This window comes from Aythya fuligula, chromosome 3 (genome assembly GCF_009819795.1).
Source record: "Aythya fuligula isolate bAytFul2 chromosome 3, bAytFul2.pri, whole genome shotgun sequence".
In the NCBI taxonomy this organism is placed as follows: Eukaryota; Metazoa; Chordata; class Aves; order Anseriformes; family Anatidae; genus Aythya; species Aythya fuligula.
In genome coordinates this window covers 115,812,793-115,837,915 of record NC_045561.1, presented here as the reverse complement: position 1 = coordinate 115,837,915, position 25,123 = coordinate 115,812,793, and the positions used below count along the sequence as shown (strand labels likewise).

Genomic DNA, 25,123 nt, shown 5'->3' with positions numbered 1-25,123 from the left:
GCATCCTGGACTTGACTGCGGAATGACCGAGTGCTACCCCAAAATGTGCTGAAGGGTGTAAGGTGCCATCCTCCAGCTTTCACCCTTCACCATTCCCTCAAGGAGTGTTTCCAACCGAGATACGGGGCTTGGCGAAGAGGAAAGCCACCCACACGGCTGAAACAAAAGCATGACTCGTGTTTGAACTTTTAATTTCCTCCTGGTGGCTGAAAAGCTTCTTTAAGGAGAAGGATTTAACTGGACTGGTCATGACAGAGACTGGGAATGGAGTCAGAGTAGAGAGCTGGGCCCCTCCACTCAGATTTGTAGGGGGTTTTGAGGGGGGACAGAGCATTTGCACTCCCTGGAGGAGGACGCAGCGATGCCACGGGGATGGCTGGATGCTGGTTGCACCTTGAGGCTCCTCTGTGAGCATCCCCAAAGTGTGGTCCTCCCCCTGACAAGAAGTGCCCTTCACTGGCTCACGGGAATGAAGCCCACAAACTGGGAACTTTTCCCATCCTTCCCTGCCAAGATGCCCCCAGGGTTTGCACTCTGACCCACGGAGCTCATGAAGAGTCCAACCTCGTTAGTGCGTTAGCTACAGGCATTCAATGAAACATGAATCAAACGCTACCCTGACATTCTGTGATTCTGCTAAGACCAGTAGCCTGCAAAGAGGCCAGAAATAGCACCTAGCAATACGAATTTGGGCTGAAAACATTAAGGTCTGTCTCCCCGGGCACGCAGGTCTTTAGCCGGCCTGCTCCTTGTGCTGTCCTCCTTCGCACCTGGCAGTTGAGGTCTCTTGGGGTCTCACTGTGAATTCTTCTCTGTGACACCGAAGCACCCCAGAGATGCCTCATCAGAGATACCTAAAAAAACCCTGCACAGCCCGAGGAGACCAAACACACGCAGCATTTGTCTCCATGCTGATGCTCCCGAGGGCTTTGTCTGCTTTCCCCATCACTGTGCTCCTCCTACTGCCCTCAGAGCCAAATTCCCTGGTTGAAATTCTTTCCTGCCCTTAAACCACACTCCTTGGTGCCACGGAGGAGGCTGCTTGCAGAGCAAAGTGGAAAAACCCTGCAAGACATGAGCCTGGTGGTCCTCCGGCTGACATCCCTTTAGGTTATCTAAATGACCGCGGCACAATTTGGTTGACTGCCTCTCTTCTTCCCACAAAGCCTTAAAAAATGAATGTTGAAACACGATGAGGAGCAGTTACATGGAGCCAGGCAACAAGACGTCTGCTTTCAGAAGGTGAGGCCCCTTCACACCACAAGCAGCTGACATTTCAGATGCACCTGGGATCGTCACCACAGGACGACAAGCACCAGAGGTGACCCTTGAAGGGATTCGCACGGGATGAAGGAAGGAAACCAGCAGGAGATTCAGCTCGTTTGAGTCAGAGGGGCGAGTTAAAAAAATTCAGGGTTACATTCGAGCTCTGCTTTCCTTCAGGTGATGGGGGAGGCATTCAGAGCCTGCTTTGCTAATGAAACGAGATACAATTACCAGAGACAATACGACAAGACAATTATTGCTGTTATTTGTTCCCTTGCAGTGTGGCTGGAGGTCCTGCTGAGGGCCACGAGCAGGGGTTTGGACCAGATGACTTCCAGAGGTCCCTTCCAACCTCAACCATTCTGTGACACCAGGCTGGGTCCTACACAAACAGAATTGAGAACCATCCCTGTCCTCAGGAGTGAAAGGCCCAGTCCTGCAAAATGCTTAATCATTTATATAAACCCGTTTGTGGAAGTTGTTCCCTTACAGCTCATCGTTAATGGCACGCATAAATTTTGATGTCTACGGGTTTGCAGCACAAGGTGGGATTGTGCCAAGCCCTCTTCATTGAGTTCCATGCTCACCAGAGCAAGATGGGGAGCAGGAAGGGTGGAAAGATCTTTTACCCCCTCTAAACGTCTTTCCGAGTTGTGAACGTGCAATATCTTGAATCACGTCAGATCTCGTTGCGTAAATCGATCAGAAGAGATCCGGGATCCACTTTGCAGTCGTACGGGATGATTGGACCCTCCCCAACCAGGAGGAGCTCAGGAATATTGCAGAAGAGCTTTCAAACCGATCAATGACTCTCAGTGTAACTCTGAAGCTGTGACTATGCCGGGGGGGGGTGTCTTGTTTTGCCTTTTTTTTTTTTTTTTCCCCTCCATGTATAAAGTTTGAAGCTTCCCAGGTCGGCTGGGAAGGTCCTGTAGAAACAGACACTTGTTTGTAAGGGGGAGAGGGAAACCAACCAACTGAACAAGCTGTAATTATTTAAAGATGTAAAAAAATATATATTAAGAAGTAGTATGGCTACCGATCCACGTAACTTCTACACCTTTAGAACTAATGGAAATAAAACAATGGCAATAAAACCAGAAGGCTGCTGCCTGGCTCTGACTATCCTGGGGGGCTTCCTGGGGAGGCCTGGGGGTAAATATTCTCCTATTTGGTGCACCTAAAGAAGCAAAGATTATTTTAATGTGCAGGGGAGAAAGCACCTAATATGTTTTCCAACCTGCAGGTGATTCCACAAGCACAGAAGAGAAAGGATAAGCTCCTCCAGGCACCCTCATAGTTGACTTTTTTTGCTCTTTTTACTAACAGTTGTGGAGCTGATTCAGCCCGACTGCTCCCAGCTGCCCCCCATAAGCCAAAATCACTTTTCCACCAAAGGCTCCGCTCACAACCCTCACACTGTCCCCCTCCAGCCATGGAGTGTCCAGGCTCTCTCCCAGTTCAACCAGTCCCTGGGGCAACTGGTGGGCTGGGTGGGGCCAGCGCTTGAAACCTCACCCTTTTCTCCCATGCCAGCCAATTAGGGAGCCCCCCTGCTAATATTTTAAGAGGGGAAGGCTCTCATTTTTTTCAATTAAAGCATGTGAGAGGAAGAGGTTGGGCTGTGAAGGTTAGGAAGAAGGTAGTGAGGGTGTTTTGGGCTGTGGGAGGTGGTTGGGGGTAGTAGAAGCAGGCAATGGGGGTAAGGGAAGGAAAGGAGGAGACTGTTAAGCCCACTGGTTGTGGGGTTTGGGGACAGGGGGGTGTGCATTGGGTTGTTTTGGGGGTCTGTGCTGTGGGTGTGAAGGTGTTGGGTGAGCCCCATCCCCAGGAGCATGCTGCAGGGTGGTTGCTTCTGCTGTCCCTGGGAGAATAGGTGAGGGGGGAGCTCTGGGTTGTTTTGGAGTGGTGTAAAGTGGGAATTGGATGCAACTTTTGGGGGTGGGAGAAGGGAATATGAGGCTAGTAGGAGGCAAAAGCCAAGGCCCTCATCCTGCAGGGGCTCCTTGTAGAGGGGCTTGGGCTTGTTGGTGCACAGATTTGGGGCAAACTGGGGAGATAATGGCTTTACAGTGTGAAAAATCCCATGGGTGATGGAAGGCAGTGGGCTGAGCAGAGCTGTGCCCCTATATTTGCACATGAAGAGTCAGACCCACGTGCCTTTAAACCCCAGTAAGGCCATGAAGTTGTGGTGGGACACGGGTTGTTCTTCCCTGTGCTTCTTGCTCGTGTGGAGGAGCATTTGTAGGAGAACACAGCAGTAGCATCACAGCCATGAAGCTCTGCAGGTGATGTGCTGCTCGTTTTGTGCTGCCTTGCACAAATCAAGGGCCTACATAATTGGGAGGAGGACCAAAAGGGCCTGGGGTGTGGGCAGGCCGCTTGGCTGAGCGGTGTCTGGGGCCAGCAGCTGATCCTGGGGATCTGTCACCTCCTGGGTGACTCCTGACCTGGTACTGGCTTTAGCCTACAGTACACAACACCCAGCCGAATGGGTGTAACTGGAACCAGCCTGTGAATAATTACCTCCTGCCAGACATGGGGATAAAGCTCAGGTTTTTACTGCTACAAAAGCTATTCAGTTTGTAGGACCAGTTAAGGCATTAAATGGAAGGTACCAGACCCACGTCATGTTCTCTGACACATTTTCATCTTGGAGCTTTTCCCAAAAGGGTTTGTGCTCGTTGCAGCACACGAAGGCTTTTATGGCCATGCTGCCTTGCCTGGCCCTGTGGGATCAGCATTTGGGAGCAGCTGTGTCAGGCCCAGCCCAGATGCCTCTGCTGGTGGGCGCCCATGAATGTGCTTGATGTAAAAACCAACCTCGGAGTGGTGCCAGATGGCTCAGAGCCTTTCTTTGGGTGCTGTGGGGTTTGAAGCAGAGCCTCTGGTCTCTGGGGTTGGTCTGCAGGGGGAATTGGTGCTGGCAGCGACAGTTCTGGGCCTGAAGCAGTGGCTGGAGTTCAGGGAGCTTTTGCTCCAAGCGGTCTAAGGCCTTCCTGGAAAACCTGTGGTGGAAAAGGGCTTCTGGAAATCCACACATTGAATCCCTGCTTGAAGTGGGGTTAAAACAGGTTGCTCAGGGCCCTGTGCAGCCAGATTGTGAAATTCCCCATGAATTGGAGGCTCCTCAACTTCCTGATTCTGAAAAGGACCTGGCTCTCTCCGTGGACACTGCCAAAGGGGCTTGAGGAAGAAAACAGGGGTGTGAGGGGTTTGTGGTGAGCTCTTCCTGGGGCCATGAGCTCGGCCTCTGACTGTTAGTTCTGTTTCTGAGCTGGAAATCTTCCCTCAGCTCTAGGGCACTTGGTGTGAGGAGGTCCTGCCATTCCCTCCCCAGCTGGCCGGGATGCCGGAGGGCCCCTCGGTGAGGAAGTTCCAGCTGCTGGCCTCCCGTTTTGTGGGGCAGGTGGTGGCCAAGGTGGGGGGAAGCACCAGGAAGATAAATGTGGATGACCTGAAGTCCTTGAGGCTCCAGGATGCCCAGGTGAGCTGTGCTGAAGGTGGCTTTATCAGTCCATGGCAGGCCCTGGAGGGAAGCCACTACCCTTTGGCCTGCCTCTGAGAGGCCTTCACATGGGAGTAGTGTTTGGGTGCTTTTTGCTTCATATAGATGAAGAAGGGATGCTCTGAGCTCTGACAGGGCTGGCTCAGATGCAAATGGATCCTGTGAAGGGTTGGGTGATGTGCCTCCTGCTTAGAAGACACTAGATAACAGCCCTTTGTATGGAAACAGCCAGAGATGATGTAGATCCTCAGTCCATCCTGCCTTCCTTTTCCTCAGGTTCATGGCAAGAACTTATTCCTGGCCTTTGTGGCAGCTGGCTGTCCCTTAGGACCAAGCACAGACAACCCAGTGCTGCAAGGAGAGGCTGCTAGTGGGACAAGTTCTCCTGCCCAGGTGTGTGCTCCACAGACACATCCTGAGGAAGAGGAGCTGCAGGAGCTCCAGTGCTCCAGACCTGATGTCCCAGGGGGTCCGGGCAGCTGGCTGCGTGTCCACTTTGGCTTATTCGGCAGCATTCGGGCAAACGAGTTCTCTAGAGCAAGCCAAGCCAACAAGAGGGGGGACTGGAAGGACCCCACACCCAGGTACGTGGTGGTGTTTGCTCATTTTGGAGAGGCAATCTTCTGTTTCAGACTAAATTTATATGGGAATGCTTTTTAGTACTGTCCTTCCGCTTTCTTCCTCTCAGAATCTTAAAAGTAGGCCTTAAATAAGGAGGTGTGGGGTGTGTTCAACCAGGAACCCCATAGTAGATTGCTGTTTGGGGATTGCTGTGCTGTAGGTGTGATGGAAGCCTGTCAGCAATATCAGTTGGGTATGGTTTGCCTTGGACACACCTTGTCTTAGTATTTTTCTCCCACCCTTAGTGAGAAGTGTTCTGCTCTCTGCTGTTTTCTGCCTCCTCCAGCCAGCCACGGCCTCTCTAATTCTTTATTTTTTCTGCTGTTTTATCTCCTTTTTTTCATCTCATCAGAGAACTAAGGGGTGGCACTTGTGGGCTTCATGTTGCCTGCCAGCCTGGGGATCACAGTGTCAGTTAGGTTAAGACTTTTAATCAAAGAAAATTTCTAGGATGCTAAAGTGAATCATGCCCCCAAAATGCCAGCTTATACCACATATTTAAAAAACTGTATTAACATCTGGGGTAGCTGAAACCACTGGCTGGAGTGATGCTCTTAGAGACAGTGGTGAAAACACTGCTGTTGAAGCCCAGATTACAACTGGTCCCCTTGGAGCCCTGGGGTGCTGGTACTCCAAGAGGTTTCCCTGGGGCTCTCATGGGAATTGGTGGGCATTTGCTCTCCATGGGTTGATGGCTAATGATGTGTTCAGTCTGTTGTTTTTTTTCTGTAAACTTAAGTTATGTGTGGACCCTTTCTAATACTTGATTTTTTTTAATCTAAGCTGCTGCCTTTCTGCTCTGTTTTGTGCAAATCTCTTCAGCCAGACCCAGAACATAACAGATGGTTTAGGGATGTTTATGGTAGAGCCTCTAACTTCTCTGCTTCTCCCAGGCTGGTTCTGCATTTTGAGAGCGGAGGCTTCCTTGTTTTCTACAACTGCCGAATGCAGTGGTGCTCGTCTCCGGTGGCTGATCCCACATCTGACATCCTCTCTGCTGAGTTCCACCGTGGCCGGGCGCTGGATGCCCTCCGTGCACCCCATCCTGTCTGCTACACCCTCTTGGACCAGAGATATTTTTCAGGGCTGGGTGAGTTCCAGGGCTTAGTGGCAGGGCAAGAAAGGGAGGAAAGGTTTTGGATGCTTGGGTGCACCCTGTGAGCTGAGTGAAATGTGTTAGTGTGGGCAGCTTGTACTTGTGGAAGAAAGGAGGATTTGCTTGATGAGTGGTGGGAAGGGAGTTGTCCTCTGGTTTGTTCCCAGCTGTAAATCTGGTTGTTGTGTGCCACCTCTGATATGGGAGATGGCATTGCAAGATGTGATATTTTCAGCAGAAATCACAGTGACTGGAAGCTGTGGGTCTGCATCACCTTGGTAAGATATCCTTATGGTCTCCCGATTTCTGACCTTTTGCAGGGAACATCATTAAAAATGAGATCCTCTACCTGGCAAAGATCCATCCATTAACACAAGGATCTCTCTTGGCACCCTCAGATCTCGAGCATCTGCTCGACTGTGCCATTCAGTTCAGCTCGGACTGGCTGCAGAGCAAGCTGCGTGACGAAGGGCTGCACTTTCAGATCTACCAGAAGGAGCAGTGTCCCCTTGGGCATGCGGTGATGAAGGGAACCTTTGGACCCTCAGGTGGCTATAAGAGACTCACGTGGTGGTGTCCTCAGTGCCAGCCTGCAGTGCTGTCAGGGGCCGGGGAGCCTACCCCAGTCACTGAGTGACCTGGCTTTATGTTCCTTGGTTCCTGGAAGGTGTCCAGGTAGTCTCAGAAAGGTCTCCTGAGATGGGCTTCATGGTTTTTGGTGGTGTTGAGGCTGTTTGTTAGGGACAGGGATCTGGCAGAGTGAAGTACTCGGTGGAGGTGACAGGAGGCACTTTTGCATGCCTCTGGATGCAAAAAGGAGAAAGTGGTTGAATTTTTTTTTTTTTTTTTACACAGTTTTGTCACAAAGAAAAAGTTTAACTAGTTCTGAGGTGTTTTTGTCTCCACGTCTGCTACAGCGAATGGGAAGCTTAGGGTGTTGAGCAGGTGACTACTGTCACTGAGACTCTTACTCTTGACCCAAATATAAATAAAATGACTTCAGATGGAGTTGAGTTAAAGGAGTAGGTCTGTCAGTCCACACAGCTTGATTGGTTCAGTGTTAGATAATCCTACTTCTGTTTTATGGTAGAGTTACGTGTGTGTTTGGCTGTGATTAGGTGTGGTTAAAAAATGAGTGGCTGTTCCTCTGCCAGCTCTTGCGAGACCAGCTGCTTCCTTCCAAGGGATGAAAACCTCAGCAGTGCTTGGTGCAGCTCAGCTCTGCCTGCCAGAGTGTCTGCCCCCGCAGGCTGATTTTTTTTTTTTTTTTTTTTTCTGGCAAACTCTGCTAAATCCAGGTCTTGATGTCAAAAAATCAGCTGTAACAAAATACAGGTGTGGTTCTGGAGGGAGGGACTCAGTAAGGTCCACAGCTACAACCAGGATCACAAGCCTGACCAACGTGGGGGTATCTCACAATGTTTGTGATGGGGACTGCATGAAACTCATGATCTTCAAGGTAGCTTAAAAGCAGAAAGGTTTGGAAATAAATAATTCTTTCCCTAGCTGGTCAGAGCTGTCTCTCTATGTGGTAGGGCAGAAGATGTTGGAGTTTCCTCTCCCTGAATTTGGCTTTACTTTAACAAAGGATTGTTGACTTGTGAGTGAAAAATAAAAACTGAATTAGCAGAACTGGTGATGTTCAGATGAAGTTCACTGTGTCTCTTTTGAGTGTTCCTTGGTTAAAAACATAAAGCACAAATGAGGGAACTCCAGAATCTCATGCTGCCCTGTTAGAGGATGGCACCAGCAGGAAAACATGGATCTAAAGATGGGTTGTGAATCACTTGGGAATGCTGGAGTTCAAGGCCTCAATGGCAGGCTGCTTCCCAAATCGGAGTTTCATGGCCACTGCCCTTGAGTGGTTGTGGGTGATGGGACTGCTGAATTTAGGGGGTTTTGGTACCAAAAGGGGTGGTTAACGTCACTTCTGAGGGTATCCTGCAAAAGCTCGCTTTCAGCTTTTGACCAGCCCTGAGAGGCTGTTTGTTAGGAGTCAAGTTTTTAGTGAAAGAGGAGGCCTGAAAATGGAGTATGGGGGTTTGGGTGTCCTTCCTAAATAAAAATTTTGAGGTGAAATTGTGTCATGGCATTGCAATGGGGATTCCAGGGAGGTGGTGGAGTCACTGTCCCTGGGTGAGTTTAGGGAAGGGCTGGATGGGGTGCTCAGGGACAGGGTTTAGTGGGTGATAGTGGTGTAAAGGGGGAGTTCACGGTTGGATGTGGTGCTTTGGGATAGGGTTTAGTGGAGGTATTGGTGGAAGGGGGAGCTTCAGGTTGGACACACTTTAATGTGTGATATTAGTGGCAGGGGATGGCTGGACCAGATGCTGTGGAAGGTTTTATCCAATTTTTATGCTTCTGGGGTTCAGGTGGGGGCTAGGAGCAAGCTACTGCCTCAAAGACCACCAGCACCTGAACCCCTGTGGCGCTGACAGGAGGCGGCCGCCATCTTGGCTCCTCCCTCACCCCCCTCAGCGCTCCCGGCGCCACGCGAGTGCCCGCAGCGCCCGCTGCCCAATCAGCGCCCGCCGTCGGCTGTCACCCCAGCCGCGCCGCCTTCCTATTGGCTGCTTCCCCTCTGGTACGACGAGCGGCCGACCAATAGCCGCTCCTATCTACCTGCCGAGCCATGAGGCGAGCGCTCTGATTGGCGGAGCGGCTCCTCGAGGGGCCCGCCCCCCTCAGCGGTTTAGCAAGGGGAGGGGGGGGCGAAGAGGGGGGGAGCGGCGCCGGGAGCGCGCGTGGCGGCGTCGGGAGCGCGCGCGGGCAGCGGGAGCCCCCATGGAGCTGCTGCGGACATGGCTGGGGCACCCCGAGGACATCTACAACCTGCTGCGCTTCAAGATGGGCGGCTACCGGGCTGTCATGCCGCGCATCGACCCGGTGAGGGGCCGGGGATGCTCCGGGGCGCGTCCCCGTGGTGATGGAGAGGGGCGGGGGGGCTCCGTGCGCGGCCCCGCTGCGGGTTTTGGGGGGGGGGGGATTTGTGATGCTCGGGGGGGTTTTGCATCGCTCCCGGGGTTTTGCATGGTGCTGAGCATCGCTCATTGGGGTTTGCACGCTCCCCTTGCTTTGCATCGGCAGCCGGCTGGGCGTGCACGGCTGCTTGGTGTGCGCGGAGCCGCTTGCAGGCGATGCGCGCCCCCGCTTTGCACCGGGTTTTGGGGTCCTGGGCACCCCGGGATGCTGCAGGCATCGCTGCAAGCCCCAGTGCAAGAGGCTGGGTGCTCACGGTGCATTGCAGCGGCGCCGGTGCTGCCCTGCAGCGTGCTGCTTGCTCCCGGGTGCTTGCTGCATCAGCACCGGTGCTCGGCAGCCACTTGGTTCTGCTCGTATTTTGCACCGCTGCCGGCTTGCCTTGCATTGCACCGGCCCCGGTGCTTTGCAGCAGCTTGCTTCCCAGCAGATCAATGCTTCCCGTGCATTGCATCAACACCTTGCAGCAGCTTGGTGCTTCCTGGGCGTTGCAGCAGCCCCGGTGCATCCCGTGCGTCTTGTCCCGGTGCTTCCCGGCAGCTTAATGTTTGCTACGCGTTGCCCAGGTGCTTTGCAGCAGCTCGGTGCTCCCTGTGCATTGCTCCAGCACCTTCCTGCAGCACCTCGGTGCTGCCTGTACATTGCTCGAGCCCCTTGCAGCACCTTGGTGCTTCCCGTGCATCGCCCCAGAGCTTCCCAGCACCTTGGTGCTCCCCGTGCATCGCTCCAGCACCTTGCAGCACCTTGGTGCTTCCCGTGCATCACTCCAGAGCTTCCCAGCACCTTGATGCTCCCTGTGCATTGCTCGAGCCCCTTGCAGCACCTCGGTGCTTCCCGTGCATCGCCCCAGAGCTTCCCAGCACCTTGGTGCTCCCCGTGCATTGCTCCAGCACCTTCCTGCAGCACCTTGGTGCTTCCCGTGCATCGCTCCAGCACCTTCCTGGAGCAGCTTGGTGCTCCCCGTGCATTGCTCCAGCACCTCGTAGCACCTTGATGCTCCCCGTGCATTGCTCGAGCCCCTTGCAGCACCTTGGTGCTCCCCGTGCATTGCTCCTGCACCTTCTTGCAGCACCTCGGTGCTTCCCAGCACCTTTTTGCTTCCTGTGCATTGCTCTGACCCGGAGCCTTGCAGCACCTCGCTGCTCCCCTCGCATTGCACCACTCCCGAAGCCTTGCAGCAGCTCGCTGCTCCCCATGCATTGCCCCGTCGCGGTGCTCCCAGCAGCTTGCAGCCTCCCGTGCATTGCCCAGCACCACGCCGGGCGCTCAGCGGGTTAAGGGGGCGGTCAAGGGGGCGGAGCGGGCTCGGTGCCCCCCCCTTGGTGCCCCCCCCACCCCGCTGCCACCTCCCCGATGGCCGCCAGCACCAAAGCCGTGTCCCTTTTCAAGCGCACCCTGGCTCTGTCCCCCCCTCGGGGACCCCCCAGAGCTGCTCTGGGGCGGTTGCGGGGTGGGGGGCGGCGGGGGCAGCGCAGCGGGGCTGCCACCCAGTGCCCCCCTTCTCCTCCGGCCCCCCCACGCCTCCAACCCCCTCTGTGCCCCCCGGTTTCCCCCCAGGACTCGCTGGGACTCGGCCTCCGCACCTGCTACCGCTACCTCAACCAGACCAGCCGCAGCTTCGCCGCCGTCATCCAGGCCCTGGACGGAGAGCTGCGGTGAGCTGAAAGCAGGGGGGCACCCGGGGGGGGGCACGGCTGGGGGTGGGGAGGGTGGGGGTGCAATGGTATCGGGCTGCAGGGCTGCTTGGAGGGGGTGGGAGGGGGCTGCGCGGTGCCCCCGAGCATTGGGGTTGCTCGGTTTGGGTATTGGGGGGGTCTGTGCAATGCCCCCGAGTGTTGGGGTTACTCGGTTTGGGTATTGGGGGTATTGGGGGGGGGTCTGTGCAATGCCCCCAAGTATTGGGGTTCTCGGTTTGGGTCCTGGGGGGGTCTGTGCGATGCCCCCAAGTACTGGGGTTGTTCAGTTTGGGTATTGGGGTGTCTGTGCGATGCCCTCGAGTGTTGGGGTTCTCAGTTTGGGTACTGGGGGGGTCTGTGCAATGCCCCCAGGCACCAGGGCTGCTTGTTAGGGGTATTGGGGGGGGGTCTGTGCAATGCCCCCAAGTGCCGGGGGTACTGTGGGGGGGGTCTGTGTAAGGCTTCAGGCACTGGGACTGCTTGAGGGAGGGTACTGGGGGGGGGTCTGTGCAATGCCCCCAGGCACTGGAGTTACTTTAGGGGGGTCTGTGTGGTGCCTTCAGGCACTGGGACCACTCGGTTTGGGTGCTCGAGGATTTGAGGGGGTCTGTGTAATGCCCCCAAGCATTGTGGTTGCTCAGTTTGGGTATTGGGGGGGTCTGTGCAATGCCCCCAAGCACCAGGTCTGCTCATTCGGGATTTTTTTTTGGAGGGGAACCATACAACAGCCTTGAACCCCAAACCCTCCTGCCCCAATCAGCGCGGCGGTGCCCACGCCATGCCCCTGGGCTCCTCGGCGCAGCTGCTCCCTCCCCACGCAGCAGGGCTCGGGGTTTTTTTTTTATTATTATTTTTTTTGGGGGGGGCCCGCCACCGGTCGCTGCGGCTCGTCTGGCAGCGGGAGGTGAAAGGCAGGGCCCGTGTGCTGCCTGTGACACCCTGGGAATGCGCGTCCTGGCAGCAGCAGCGGGAGCTGGCGCTGGGTGCCACGCCGGAGAGGCACGGCAGGAGGAGGCGAGCAGAAAACCGGGGCTGACCGAGGGGCTGGAGCCCGACAGAGAGGTTGGTGTGGAAGCAGCAGCCTCCAGAGCTCCGTCCCGGAGGTCCACGAGGTTTGCTGGGCGCCCAGATTTGCTTTAAAGCTTTTGCTGACCCCTGTGGAAAAGGGGGATAAAAGCTTGGGGTCTTGTGCGCCTCTTTACGCACCCTAAATATTCCTTTATGTTCCTGATTTCCCCTCTGGGGAGCTTTCCCCATCAATCCCGTGTCATGTTAATGGTTCAAAGCAGGGGATCCCATAAGTAGGTGTACGTGTTGTGCCTGAATCCTGGGGAATCTGCTGGTTCCTGAGCTGGCATTTGGGGCCGAGCTGGTGTTTGGGACACTGCCCCGCGGCTGCTCTCCAGCGTTTGTGAAATGGTTTTGCAGGAAAAGCCAAAAAAAAAAAAAAAAAAATCCAGCGGCTTGGAAAAGCGTGAGCAGGGCCAAAAACCCAACTTATTTTTTTCCCTGTTTTATTGATTGGCGCCTTCACTTCTCTTTAACACCTCGTAATGTGTTCCTGGTGTCTGTACAGGGTGCTGGTAATCTGTCCTGCCTGCCTTTTCTGCCCTTTAATCCTCCCCTTGTTGTAGTTTACCGGGATGGTGAAGGCTCCCTGTCCCCAGGGCACGGAAACGCCTGCCTGGCATCCTAAAAATGCTATCGGCGGCCGTTCCCGACCTACGTGCGGGGACTGCTGCTGAGTTATGGCCACGGCTCTGTGGCGGATCGGGAGAAATCCACTTCCCAAAGCTGCCTTTGGAGGATTTGGGGATGAGGGAGGGAGAGGCAGAGCTGGCAGGTGGTGCTTGTGGCGACGGTACCTGAGGGATCGATGTGCTGGGCTGGGAGGCTCGGCCTCATCTCTCTGGGTTTCTTTTTGGCCCTATAAATCCTGTTCTGTGTGTGCCAGGACCCCGTCCGGCCTGTTGCCCCGTGTTTAGGGCATCTTCTTGGGAAGGGGGTTGCCTAAACCCAGCATTTCTCATTTCGGGAGGGTTCTGGGGAAGTGATTCCTTCCTGTGTGGCTTGGGTGCGGCAAGCCTGAGAGAAATCCGGAGCCTTTTTGGCTCTGCCTGCCCTCCCTGATGCTCCCGTTGCACCCTAAGGGGTCCCCTTATTCCCCCCAGGGTGGCTAAAAGGGCTCCAGGTGCAGCAGTAGGAACGGTCCCACCTGCTTTTCCCCTTGTCCTTGCTGTGAATTTGCTTTTTATTCCTGTAAACAGACCTCGGGCTCCGTCCCCCGGGTCCTAGCGAGCGCTGGCCGGGAGCCTCGGAGCTCGCTCGGATTTTGCAGTGCCCTGCCCAGTGGTAAATAGCCAAAAAAGCCTTGCAAGGAACGCTCTGCTCCAGGGAGAAAGCCAGGGATGAACCTAAGCTGCTTTTCCCAAATAATAAGCAACCCTGATTAAGATGACGGTTTTCTCTCCCCCTGCAGCCACGCCGTCTGCATCTTCTACCTAGTTCTGCGTGCCCTGGACACCATAGAGGATGACATGACCATCAGCCTGGACGTAAAGGTCCCGATGCTGCACGAGTTTCACTCCTATCTCTACCAGCCGGACTGGAGGTACATGGAGAGCAAGGAGAAGGACCGCCAGGTGCTGGAGGACTTCCCCACGGTAAGGCACCCGTGAAAGCATCAGGTTCCTGGGGCAGAGCCCGTGCATTTTTTTGGGTTTGCTGTCCTGGGACCCTTCGTGCAGAGGGAGATGAGGAAGACTTTCCTGGTGCCCAGCTTGAGGGAGGAACAGCATTTGCAGCAGTCCTGCAGGATCTGCAGGAGTCTGAAGGTCTTCAGTGTAGAGCTTACGATAAAAAGCACCTTTGCTGTTCATAAACTTATTGTTAACTTATTATTAAAATTGCCCAAAGTGTTGCTATTTAAGGATCTTTCCAAAACGAAGGCACAAGGAGTCTGCATCTCCCCAGTAAATTAATCAGTATTAGAGCTGCTTTGCTATTGCTCACATTGATCAAGAATAGTTGATGGTTTGTTTTTTTTTTTTTGCTTTGTTTTTAAGGCTCTGTTGAAGAAACAGTATAATATAGAAAAAAGCGTGGTTTTTTTGTTGTTGTTGTTGGTTTTTTTGTTTTGTTTTTTTTTTTGTTTTTTTTTTGAGGAAGTTCTGCTTTGCTCAGCTTTCTTCTGCTTATTTTTTTTCTGTCCTGATCAGGCTTTCCGCAGCAGTGGGAAAGGGGGTTGTCATTTGGAGAAGCAAGGTGGAGTGGAAACTTTGAGGCTCTGCTGTGGATGCATGGGATAGGAGAGAGCTGCACCAGGGAGTTGTTAATATATAGTGATAAAGACGTGGGTTTTATGCCACTGCTGTGGTAGTTCAGGAGAGATTTTCTGTTGGTAAGGTGTCTAGGGAACTTTGTTGTTCTCTGTTTTGTTTGTGTTATGCATTCAGGTGATAAGAGTTCATATTCAGGTATGATTTTAATAATATTTGGTAGGGATGTGCTCACCAGCAGTTCTCTGCGTGGGGGATCCCAGCCCCTGAGGCTGAAGCTGAGCCCTTGCGCTTAATTTACGCAGCAATTGAATCACTGGGAAGGTTGTGGAGATGCAGGGGGAGGATCTCACACTCTCCCTGCTGTTTGATGCAAAGGGCACTTGTGTGTCCTGCAAGAGCCAAAGCTGGAAAGCCTCAGGAGAACAGAGCACCAGCATCCTCTCCTTCCCTTCCTGTTCTTGGCGTGCTGGGATGCTCTCATCAATTTTGAGAAATGACTTAGCACACCAGGCGTAGCTAGTTTTGCCCTGCACCTCCCAGAGGATGCAGGTCCAAGGCTGCAGAGTCTTCCCAAAGATTTCGTCGTGTCTGATCTGCTGCCAGAGATCGTGCCGTTGAGATTGAGGATGGACAGAGCCTGTGCTTGGAGGGCCTTGAAACAACTCTTGCTGGGGGAGTCATCCTAGATCTCTAGCCAGGGTGGGATAAGAGCCTGCTAAACAAGTCTGGTCTGCTAATAAATGTTGAATTCTGATTTTTATTATTATTTTTTTTCCTGCTGTCTTTGTTTCCTCGTGGTGGCTCGTGCTGCAGATCTCCATGGAGTTCAGGAACCTGTCGAAAGTCTACCAGGATGTGATTTCAGACATTTGCCACAAGATGGGCGTCGGGATGGCCGAGTTCTTGGAGAAGAAAGTCGATTCTCAGCGGGAGTGGGATAAGGTAAGTCAACCCGGACACGCTCAAGTTACCTTGCTCCAACCTAGTTACCTAGCACCAACACTCACTCACGTGGCAGAGGACATCTCTGGCAAGGTGTTTGGGCGTGGGAAGGCCAATGTTGCAAGGAGAACTTGCAGAAAACGTACCATGAATTGCCTCCTGAGCATCATTTTTGTAAAACGTGCTGTGAGAAGTGAGCAGCTCTTTGTAACCATTCCATTTATCTTGTTTTTCTTTTGTCCTTTCCCCTCCCGGTGCCTCCCAGTACTGTCACTACGTAGCTGGGCTGGTGGGGATAGGCCTTTCCCGTCTCTTCTCTGCATCAGAGCTAGAAGATCCGATTGTCGGGCAGGACACGGAGCTGGCAAACTCCATGGGCCTCTTCCTGCAGAAAACCAACATCATCCGTGACTATCTGGAGGACCAGCTGGAGGGAAGGGAGTTCTGGCCCAGAGAGGTAAGGGAGAGCACTGCCTTTGGGCGAGTGTTTCTGCTGTGCTTCGTGAGGAACTGCACGTACTGTGCTAATAAATTATGTAGGTACAGTCTTTGCTGCTCTGATAGTGCATTGCAGCCTCGCGTTGGAGGAGTTCCTCCTAGAATTTTCTTCAAAATCCCCATGGTCAGGGCTTTTCTGCTGTTCTGGCTTGTTTGTTGTTGTCCCTTGACAATCTTTGTGAACTTCTGTCTTTTGTGGATATAGACATATGGGCCACGCACAGCTAAAATTGTAGCATCTTTCATATCCCTTTAAATCGAAGTTAATGGGAGAGATTTGACAGTCTGCTCCAATTTTAAGGTTGCTGCTGTTGGTTGTATGTTCCTTTAATAACAACTTCTTCAAATGACACCTGGCTCACGAGTCCTACATCTATCTACAGCTGTTAGGCACTGATGTGGTGGCAAGATGATGTCTTTCCCCCACTGCTAAGAGCTTGTTGGGCAGCTTTTTCCCCTCTCCTATTAAGTCAGATCTGGGAATGAGGGAGAAAAAGACTGGCTGAGGTTTTTGGGAGGTTACCTAGTCTCCTCCCAGAGACAGGATCAGCTCTGCCTATCAGACAGATGCTTGTCTGCTGTTCTTGAAGCCCTCCAAGGAATTTTCTTTCTTCTTTAGCCGTGTAAGCCCTAGTCCTTCAAGGCTGTGGGGGTTCTTCCCCCAGACCTCAGACTTACCGATGTCTCCTTCACAGCATGAATGTACCCTCTAATTTGAGTCTTTATCTTGCTCTTTAGGTTTGGAGCAGATATGCAAAAAAGCTCTCGGACCTTGCCAAACCAGAGAACATCGATATGGCTGTCCAGTGTCTGAACGAGCTCATCACCAACGCCCTCCACCATGTCCCTGATGTCCTTACGTATCTGTCCCGCCTGAAAAACCAAAGTGTCTTCAACTTCTGTGCTATCCCCCAGGTAGGTTATCGCTTCTGAGTGGTTCTTCATCATCTGCAGCCCAGCTGATGAAGAGCTGGAGGTGGAAGGGTTACAGATCATGTCTGTGACAGAATCACACAATGCTAGGGATTGGAAGGGACCTCGAAAGACCATCTAGTCCAATCTAAAATACCACCTCCTTGGAGCTGCCAAAAGACGCTGCTAATTTATGTGTTTCACCTGAGATAACCGATAGAAACGGATGCTACCTAGTCTCTAAGAGGGGCACCTTTTCCAGAGCAATTCCTCCTCCTCAGACAGCCTGTTGCTCTTCTGGTTCCTTGCTTTTGCCCTTGGTAGTGGTATCTTGAGGAAACCTCTTGCTCTTAGGTACCCTGAAGCTGCACTTGCAGGAGGCAGTCAGCGCCTTCCAAGGATGCTGCAGGTTGCGAGGCCTGGTTCCTCAGCTGGCAGGCATTCTCTGCCAGGCTTTTAGGAGACTTTTGCTCTTTAATTACTTCAGCCCCTGTTCCCACTCCCTCTACCCCCCTCCCCTCTGACCTATGCAGTAATAAGTGGAGGCAGAGGCTTTGCAGGGCGGAAAAGTCATAATTTATTCCTGGGGTAACTGAGGGTGGCTGCCACCCTCTGCCCGTCCCCAGGTGAGGCCTGGCCGCCTGCTCAGTTGCGGGGCCTGGCCTGGCGGACTGCATGGTCACCAGAGCCCAGCTTCTCCTCTTGGACCCGACGTAGCCAGGCCATGTCCTTGGCGTCGAGGTACTGCAGGGACCGTGGCAGTGTGTGCCTGTCCTGCTGCGATCTCCTTCGGGGCCAGCAGGGCGAGGCATCGCGCCGGGCGGGCATCAGATGGCCACAATAGGTCCATGGCACAGCGGGCAGGTGGCTCTTTGAGCGGCCTAGGGCAGGATGCACCCCAGGCAGAAGGAGTGCCTGCAGGGGTTCACATGAGTGGTGCTGGACAGCCGGTCCAGGCAGATGGGGCACGTCTTGTCCCCAGGGGCTTCTTCCTCTGGCTGCTCCTGATGGTTCATGGTGCCTGCAGCCTCCACAGTGTGGAGATGGTCGTTCCCTGTGATAGGCTGCCCTGGTGACAGGTGGTGATCAGAAGCCTAAGATCCTCAACATCTCCTCTGTGGATCACTTGCAGGACCTCATCTCTTTGTGTCTTCCTTGCGCTACATGAGGCACATATATGTAAATATATTTGGTGACATTACCAAAGAACTTCAATGACTCTATGTGCTTCGCGTGTGCCTCATGCAACATCTCCACCTCTCTCCTTCCAGCAGTGGGACCTCGAGCTCTCAAGTCCCATCAGCCAGACTGGCCGCAGACACGTGGCTCAGGGTACTTATATGCAGCCACATTTTGTGAGGCCGTAGGGTGACAGTGACTCTGTGGTGGCATCACAGGAGTCTCCGGGTGCCCTTGATGGCAGTACTGCCAGAGGTCGCCTGGCTGTGGTGAGCCAGTGCTGAAGTGAGATGGCTGCTCCCCGCTGACAGGAGTCATGTGTGCCAGGCTGGGGTCCAGGCCAGGAGGTCTGTGTGCGGCCTGGGACCTGCCTCTGGGAGCCAGGGATGTCCTTGACGTGCAGCTGGGCTCTCAAGCATTGGAGACGTCCTGGAGAAACCATGGAAACAACAAGAATAGAACATAAAATATCTATACAATAACCTGAAGGGAGTGAAGAAAGCACTGTGAAGAAAGGAGGCCTGCTTTAGAATTCTCCCAAACAAGTCTTGGAAAGTTATGTGGCTTTTTGCATTTCACCGTTGATAAGGACACAACCAGAAACTGAGGACCAACTTATTACCTGGGAGGGTGGAAATCGGCCAGAGAAAGTGGGAACAGGCACGAGACATCTAGGATTCTTTATCAGGACCATCACCACCTCTTGTCTGTCTCGGTAGGACAAGAGAAATGAACAGCGCCTCACTGGTTACCTGAAGCGGGGGCATTCTACGCCATCTTATGCGTCAGTGGGATCAAAAGGGCCTGTTTTCTACCCAGCAGGAAGCTCCCAGAAGGGCTGGGTCTGGAAGGGACCTCTGGAGGTCCTCTGCTCCAACCCCCCTCCTCAAGCAGGGACACCTAGAGCCGGATGGCTGCTGGGCAGTGCTGACAAGAGCCTGGCTCCGTCTTCTTTGTATCCTCCCTGTGAGGATGTCTAGGCATTGCTAAGATCCCCCTGAGCCTACTCTCCTCCAGGGTGAGTGCTCAATGATGCACAGTTAGAGAATGACAGAATGTTAGGGATTGGAAGGCACTTTGAAAGATATCTAGTCCAATCCCCTTTCCGGAGCAGGAGCACCTAAATCATGTCACGCAGCAGGAATGCATTCAGGAACTCTCAGGTTCTTAGGTACCCTTAGACTGCACTTGCAGGGATGCTGCTGGTTGCCAGGCCCGGTTCCCCAGCTGGCAGGCATTCTCTGCTGCCAGGTTTCTAGGAGACTTGCTGTCAGCTTTTTTTCCCAGTCAGGCCAGGTCAGCTTTGTGGCTCCCAAATGACTTCTCATCCCCAAGTCTCACCTGGGGACCCGCCACCCGCAGCCATTTGCCATAAGCAGCAGACATCCCCAAAGCAATTTGTGGCACAGACAGTGCGAGAGGGCTGTGTTCAGCCCCCCTGATGACCTATGCAGGAATGAGTGGAGGCAGAGGCTTTGTAGGGTGGAAAAGTCATAATTTATTCCTGGGGTAACTGTGACTACCATCCCCACAGCCCATCCCCAGGTGAGCCCCAGTTGCTTCTCAGTTGTGGGGCCTGGCTCGGCGGCCCGTGTGGTTGCCAGAGCCCGGCTCCTCCTCTTGGACCCAACGTAGCCAGGCGATGTCCTCGGCATCGGGGCACTGCAGGGACCGTGGCAGCGTGTGCCCGTCCTGCTGCGATCTCCTGGGGGCCCCCCAGGGCGAGGCATCGCGCCAGGCGGGTGGCAGCATGCGCATGATGGCCGCAATAGGCCCGTGGCACAGCAGGCAGGTGGCTCTTATTGGCCTGGACAGGATACACCCCAGGCAGAAGGAGTGCCCGCAGGGGTCCACACGAGTGGTGCTGGACAGCCGGCCCAGGCAGATGGGGCATGTCTCGTCCCCAGGGGGTTTCTTCCTCTGGCTGCTCCTGATGGTTCATGGTGCCTGCAGCCTGCACGGTGTGGAGATGGTTGTCCCCTGTGGGAGGCTACCCTGGTGCCAGGTGGTGATCAGCAGCCTCTGGTCCTCAGCACCTCCGCTGCGGATCACTGGCAGGACCTCAACTTTTTGTGTCTTCCTTGCGCTACATGAGGCATATATATGTAGATATATTTGGTGACATTACCAAAGAACCTTGATGGCTCATGTGCAAAAAGAATGGCTTTGCGTGTGCCTCGTGCAACACCTCCGCCTCTCTCCTTCCAGCAGTGGAACCTTGAGCTCTCAAGTCCCACCAGCCAGACTAGCTGCAGGCACATGGCTCAGGGTAGTTACAGGCAGCCACATTTTGTGAGGCCGTAGGGTGACAGTGACTCTGTGGTGGCATCACAGGGGTCTTGCAGTGCCCCTGCTGGCAGCACTGCCAGAGATCGCCTGGCTGTGATGAGCCAATGCTGAGGTGAGATGGCTGCTCCACGCTGACAGGAGTCATGTGTGCCAGGCTGGGGTCCAGGCCAGGAGGTCTGTGTGCGGCCTGGGACCTGCCCCTGGGAGCCAGGCGTGTCCTTGACATGCAGCTGGGCACTCAAGCATTGGAGACATCCTGAAGTGACCATGGAAACAACAAGTGTAGAACACAAAATCTGTAACAATAACTTGAAGGGATTGAAGAAAGTGCTGTTAAGAAAGAAGGCCTGCTTTCTAATTCTCCCAAACAAGTCTTGGAAAGTTATGTGGCTTTTTGCGTTTCACCATTGATAAGGACACAACAAGAAACTGAGGAGCACCTTATCAGCTGGGAGGGTGGGAATTGGCCAGAGAAAGTGGGAACAGGCATGAGACATCTTGGGTTGTTTAGAGAAAATCAGGACCATCACCACCTCTTGTCTGTCTGAGGAGGATGAGAGAAATGAACAGCGCCTCATTGGGTACCTGAAGTGGGCATGTTCTACGCCATCTTCTGACCTCTCAGTCCCCTGTTGGCAGAAACCTGCTGTTTCTCTCAGAAAACACCAGTGATGTTGAGAAAAGGCTAAAAAATCTCATACTGTCATATATCCACGGCATGAATGCATAGGCCTCTTTGTCCTCCCATTTTAATTCATGCCAGAACATGGGGATAGATAGATGACCCTCAATCTCTATTCACTTTTAGGCTTATTCACTGGATCGAAACAAATTTGAGAGAGATAGAAATGTAACGTGTCTTTAAAATAAATAATAATAATTAAATAATAATAATAAAAAAGTATGTAAGGGAGTGAATTTCCGAAGTGGGGCTGGGGGGAGGAATGGCAGGCAACATTTGGGTTGTCAAATTCACCTACATTATTAATTGACATAATGCATGCTGCCTCTTTGTCAAGTCATCCTGTAGCTGCAATAATTCATCAGAGAGCCAGGAAATGCACCAAGTGAAGATATCTTTCTTTAGAGCAAACTCTGACGTGTTTTATTCTCTTATCTCTTTGTTCTTTGCTGGCGCGTGCTGTAAGTGGGATTGTGGCTCCACTCCAGTGTTTTGCTGTTGACTTCACTCGGGTTGAAGTTATTCCCTGGGCAGGCTCCTTGCAATGTAGTGAGGGCTCTTTGTTTTTCTCCTTAGGTGATGGCCATCGCCACTCTGGCTGCCTGCTATAACAACAAGCAGGTGTTCAGGGGCGTAGTGAAGATCCGGAAGGGACAAGCCGTCACTCTGATGATGGACGCCACAAACATACAGGCTGTCAAAGCCATCATGTACCAGTACGTGGAAGAGGTAGGTTGAGCAGCTTGCTTCGAGTCATTTCTGGCTGCTGCTGTTCTTGTTCTTGGTGGGAAATGGGCAGTCCCTTGCACACCCTTGAATCTGTTAATCCCTTTGTTAGGTCTCTATTAGTCCATCACCAGGGCATGGCAATGCCTGACATGGTTTTGGCCTGGATTGAACGGGGTGCTTGAAATTCTTTAAATATACCCTTGGTTTGTGGCTGTGTTGAGAGGCAGAGGCCAAGGTCTTGTCTGAATTCTGGTCAAGAGCAAGATGAGTCAGCTTACAGAGCGTGAGGGCTTCCTCTCTCTGAGCAGTCAAGAGGACTGGTTCTTCTGAACAGGTTTCATCATCTCCCCACAGACAGCTCCATGGTGAGCGCTCTTGTTTACACCGTGTCCATAGTTGCAGCGGGTGTGATGCAGTTTGTGTTTCCACTTCATGGGCAGCAGTAAATGAGGGCAGCCCGTCTCTGGTTGTTAGGCAGCGGGATTCCTGCCTTTGGGGTGCTGTGGATGGAAGGAGTTTACATGGAAGGACAGCTTTTGGGTGGATTCATAGGGGGAAAAAGTATATTCAGCAAGGGTTGTTGCCAGCAGTGAGTGAGGTTTGCTGGGCCAGACCTGCTTGACCCAGCACCACCACTTGAAGTCGATGGATTGTGTCTGAGGCCCTGCGGCCCATCTCCCATCATGGGGTGCCCTCAAGAGGCTGCCTGGCTTAATGCACTTCTCCGGGGAAGTGGGCCCTGGCCCCGTACAGCAGCTGGGCCTTAGAATCATAGAGTCACAGAGTCATTAAAGTTGGAAAAGGCCTCCAAGATCACCTGGTCCAACCACCACACCACCACCAATATCACCACTAAAACATGTCCCCAAGCACCACGTCCAACCTCTCCTTGAACACCCCCAGGGACGGTGACTCCACCACCTCCCTGGGCAACCCGTCCCAACGCCTGACTGCTCTTTCTGAGCAGAAATGTCTCCTCATTTCCCACCTGAACCTCCCCTGGCACAACTTGAGGCCATTCCCTCTGGTCCTATCACTGGTTACCTGTGAGAAGAGGCTGACCCCCAGCTCCCCACCCCTTCCTTTCAGGCAGTTGCAGAGAGCAATAAGGTCTGCCCTGATGCTCCTCTTCTCCAGACCAAACACCCCCATTTCCCTCAGCCGCTCCTCACAGGACTTGTGCTCCAGGCCCTTCACCAGCTTCGTAGCCCTGCTCCGGACATGCTTCAGGGCCTCGATGTCCTTGTAGCGAGGGGCCCAGAACTGAACACAGCACTCAAGATGTAGCCTCACTAGAGCAGAATTCAGGGGGATGATGGGCTCCTTTGCCCCTGCTGCTCCAGGGGGCAAACTGAGGTTACTCTTGGAGTTACGGAACTCATTACTCTTCCTTCCCCTCCCCAGATCTACCAGAAGATCCCCAGCACCGACCCTTCCTCCAACAAGACGCAGCAGATCATCGCCTCCATCCGCACCATGAGCCTGCCCGGCGGCCCCATGGCCTCGCGCCACCACTACTCCCCCATCTACCTGTCGTGCGCCATGCTGCTGGCCGCCCTCAGCTGGCAGTACCTCAGCACCATCTCCAAGGCCGCCGAAGAGTACGTCCAGGCAGGCGAGAACTGAAGGGTGAGCAGGCGGTGGGAGAGAAGAGATTGTCGGCGGACGGGCAGCAGAGGCAGGAGGCTCCTTGTCCCCTGCTGGTGGGGACAGCCAGGTGCCACCGGGCCTGTGGGCGGTGACGAGGACGAGATGCTGGTGGCCTGGAGCCCCCTGGGGGGACGGCGTGGCATCACCGGGCTCCGCTCCTCACCTCTCTTGCTGCCTGCGTGGCTGGTTGCAAGCACCGATCGGAGTCTTATTGTTTGGGGTTGAATTTGGATTTTGCTTTTTCCCCTCCTTTCCCTTTGGACGGTTTACCTGATAACTACCATTTTGTTCTTTCTTTTTTTTTTTTTTTTTGGTTAGGATGGTTGAAATAGAAACTCCAGTTGCCTCTTTTCTTGCTTGAGATCTGAGACCCCTTTCCAGCTCGGAGCCGCGGGACGGGAGCCTTTTTTTTGGGTTTGGCCTCCTTTTCTTGCACAGCCCCTTTTCCCTATGTGGAGGGCTCTGGCTTCAGCCAGGAGGCACTGCAGAAAGCTCTGGCCATCTTCTGGCCACCAGCCCGGGCTGGTTGCCCTCCTGGCACCTGGAACCAGGGGCAATCTTCACCTTTCTGTCATATTTGAGGAGGCTGCTAGGCTTGAAACGAGCCCTTTCCTTGTTCAATGTCGGAGGCGTGCTGCTCTGGCCACTGGCACCCAGCCCAAAGCCAGCTCTTGCAGCTCCTTCGTGCAGGTGGCACTGTGCATTGCAAAGTTTGGGGTTTTAGCAGCTGGGGAGGTGGTGAAAGGGAGGGGGAAGGAGTTGCCCTGGGCTAATAACCTTGAGCCTGAGGTGAGCACAGCCACCCACCTTTGCTGCACGCTCTGGGCTCTGCACTTTTGTAGCCCAGGGGGAGCCTGGGGTGGCCCAGGCGGGTTTTCCTGGCCCACTTGGCTGCAGCTCGGGGTGCTGCGAGTGAGCCTGACGTGCAAACTGGAAGAGCTTTCCACTGCTGCTGCTTCGAAACCCATCAGCCTGGACTTCAAGCGGGCTGCGTTCCCATGGGGAACGCCAGGGGTGGGAAGAGGAAACGGCTTTCATGTCCTGTTTTCCTGGATTTTGGCTTTCAGTGACCCTAATCCCTCACTGCTGCTTTGACTGTGTGATGGGGGGGACAGCCTGGGGCAGGACAGAGCAAAGCTTACCCCTACCAGGGGCGCTTGGTGGCCTTTGCAAGGCCAAGGCTGCGTGGCCAGACTGTCATTTGGAGGAAGCACCCCCTTCTCCACGGGTACCTATGTAGATAGTTTTAAGCTGTCGTTCAAAAAAAAACTTGCGGTAGCTCCCTTTGTGCAGCTTCCTGTCTTGTTGACATTAAAGTTTTCTTTGGAAAAAAAAAAAAAAGAGTGTTTGAGAATTTCTTCCGCTGTTATTTCTCTTATTGTGGTAGTTCCCCCGCTATTGCACAAGTTACATAAAGTACAGATGCTTCCTTGCAGGGCATGACAGTAATACCATATTTTGTTGTACCCTAATACCCTATTTTCAGCCCCAACCTGGGCCTGAAAACTGAATTGTAAGCGGGGGGCGAGACAGCTAAAGCTCAGTATATTGACTTTTATACCGGTCCCTGCTGGGAAGAGGGGGAGTGGGGAAGCTGTGCCTACGTTGGGGACCTTCTCTGCTCTTCTGGGTTGGAGCTGGGGCCAGGCAGGAGGTAAGTTAGAGCCCTAGAGCATGTTGCAGGCTGGGGGACTACAAACAGCCCTTCTAGGGGCACTGCTGCCCTCTAGAAACCTCAGAAAGTCAAGACCAGTCTAGTCCAGCACCCCCTGGGCTGCTGCTGTGCTTGCCAGTGCCTGGAAACATCCTTGTTTC

At 53.6% G+C, this 25,123-nt stretch overlaps 2 protein-coding genes across 2 annotated transcripts; both read left to right on the top strand.

Moving 5' to 3' along the window:
* The first annotated feature begins 4,615 nt into the window (after window positions 1-4,615).
* On the top strand, window positions 4,616-7,128 carry NEIL2 (nei like DNA glycosylase 2). Its single transcript, XM_032183522.1, has 4 exons — window positions 4,616-4,753; window positions 5,051-5,358; window positions 6,289-6,485; window positions 6,812-7,128. Exons 1-4 carry the CDS (start codon window positions 4,616-4,618, stop codon window positions 7,126-7,128), a joined length of 960 nt encoding a protein of 319 aa, XP_032039413.1.
* A 2,102-nt stretch (window positions 7,129-9,230) lies between these two features.
* Window positions 9,231-24,661, top strand: FDFT1 (farnesyl-diphosphate farnesyltransferase 1). Its single transcript, XM_032184660.1, has 8 exons — window positions 9,231-9,377; window positions 11,028-11,125; window positions 13,626-13,809; window positions 15,241-15,369; window positions 15,635-15,826; window positions 16,606-16,782; window positions 21,506-21,658; window positions 23,063-24,661. Exons 1-8 carry the CDS (start codon window positions 9,276-9,278, stop codon window positions 23,282-23,284), a joined length of 1,257 nt encoding a protein of 418 aa, XP_032040551.1. The 5' UTR covers window positions 9,231-9,275; the 3' UTR covers window positions 23,285-24,661.
* Window positions 24,662-25,123: the final 462 nt, after the last annotated feature.

Bases quoted from the DNA above. Each gene is read 5' to 3' on its own strand.
- NEIL2 (XM_032183522.1), top strand. From the start codon at position 4,616: ATGCCGGAGGGCCCCTCGGTGAGGAAGTTCCAGCTGCTGGCCTCCCGT. The intron at 5,359-6,288 runs GTACGTGGTGGT...TGCTTCTCCCAG, and splicing joins TGGAAGGACCCCACACCCAG to GCTGGTTCTGCATTTTGAGA. The intron at 6,486-6,811 runs GTGAGTTCCAGG...GACCTTTTGCAG, and splicing joins GAGATATTTTTCAGGGCTGG to GGAACATCATTAAAAATGAG.
- FDFT1 (XM_032184660.1), top strand. From the start codon at position 9,276: ATGGAGCTGCTGCGGACATGGCTGGGGCACCCCGAGGACATCTACAAC. The intron at 15,370-15,634 runs GTAAGTCAACCC...GGTGCCTCCCAG, and splicing joins CTCAGCGGGAGTGGGATAAG to TACTGTCACTACGTAGCTGG. The intron at 21,659-23,062 runs GTAGGTTGAGCA...TCCCCTCCCCAG, and splicing joins TGTACCAGTACGTGGAAGAG to ATCTACCAGAAGATCCCCAG.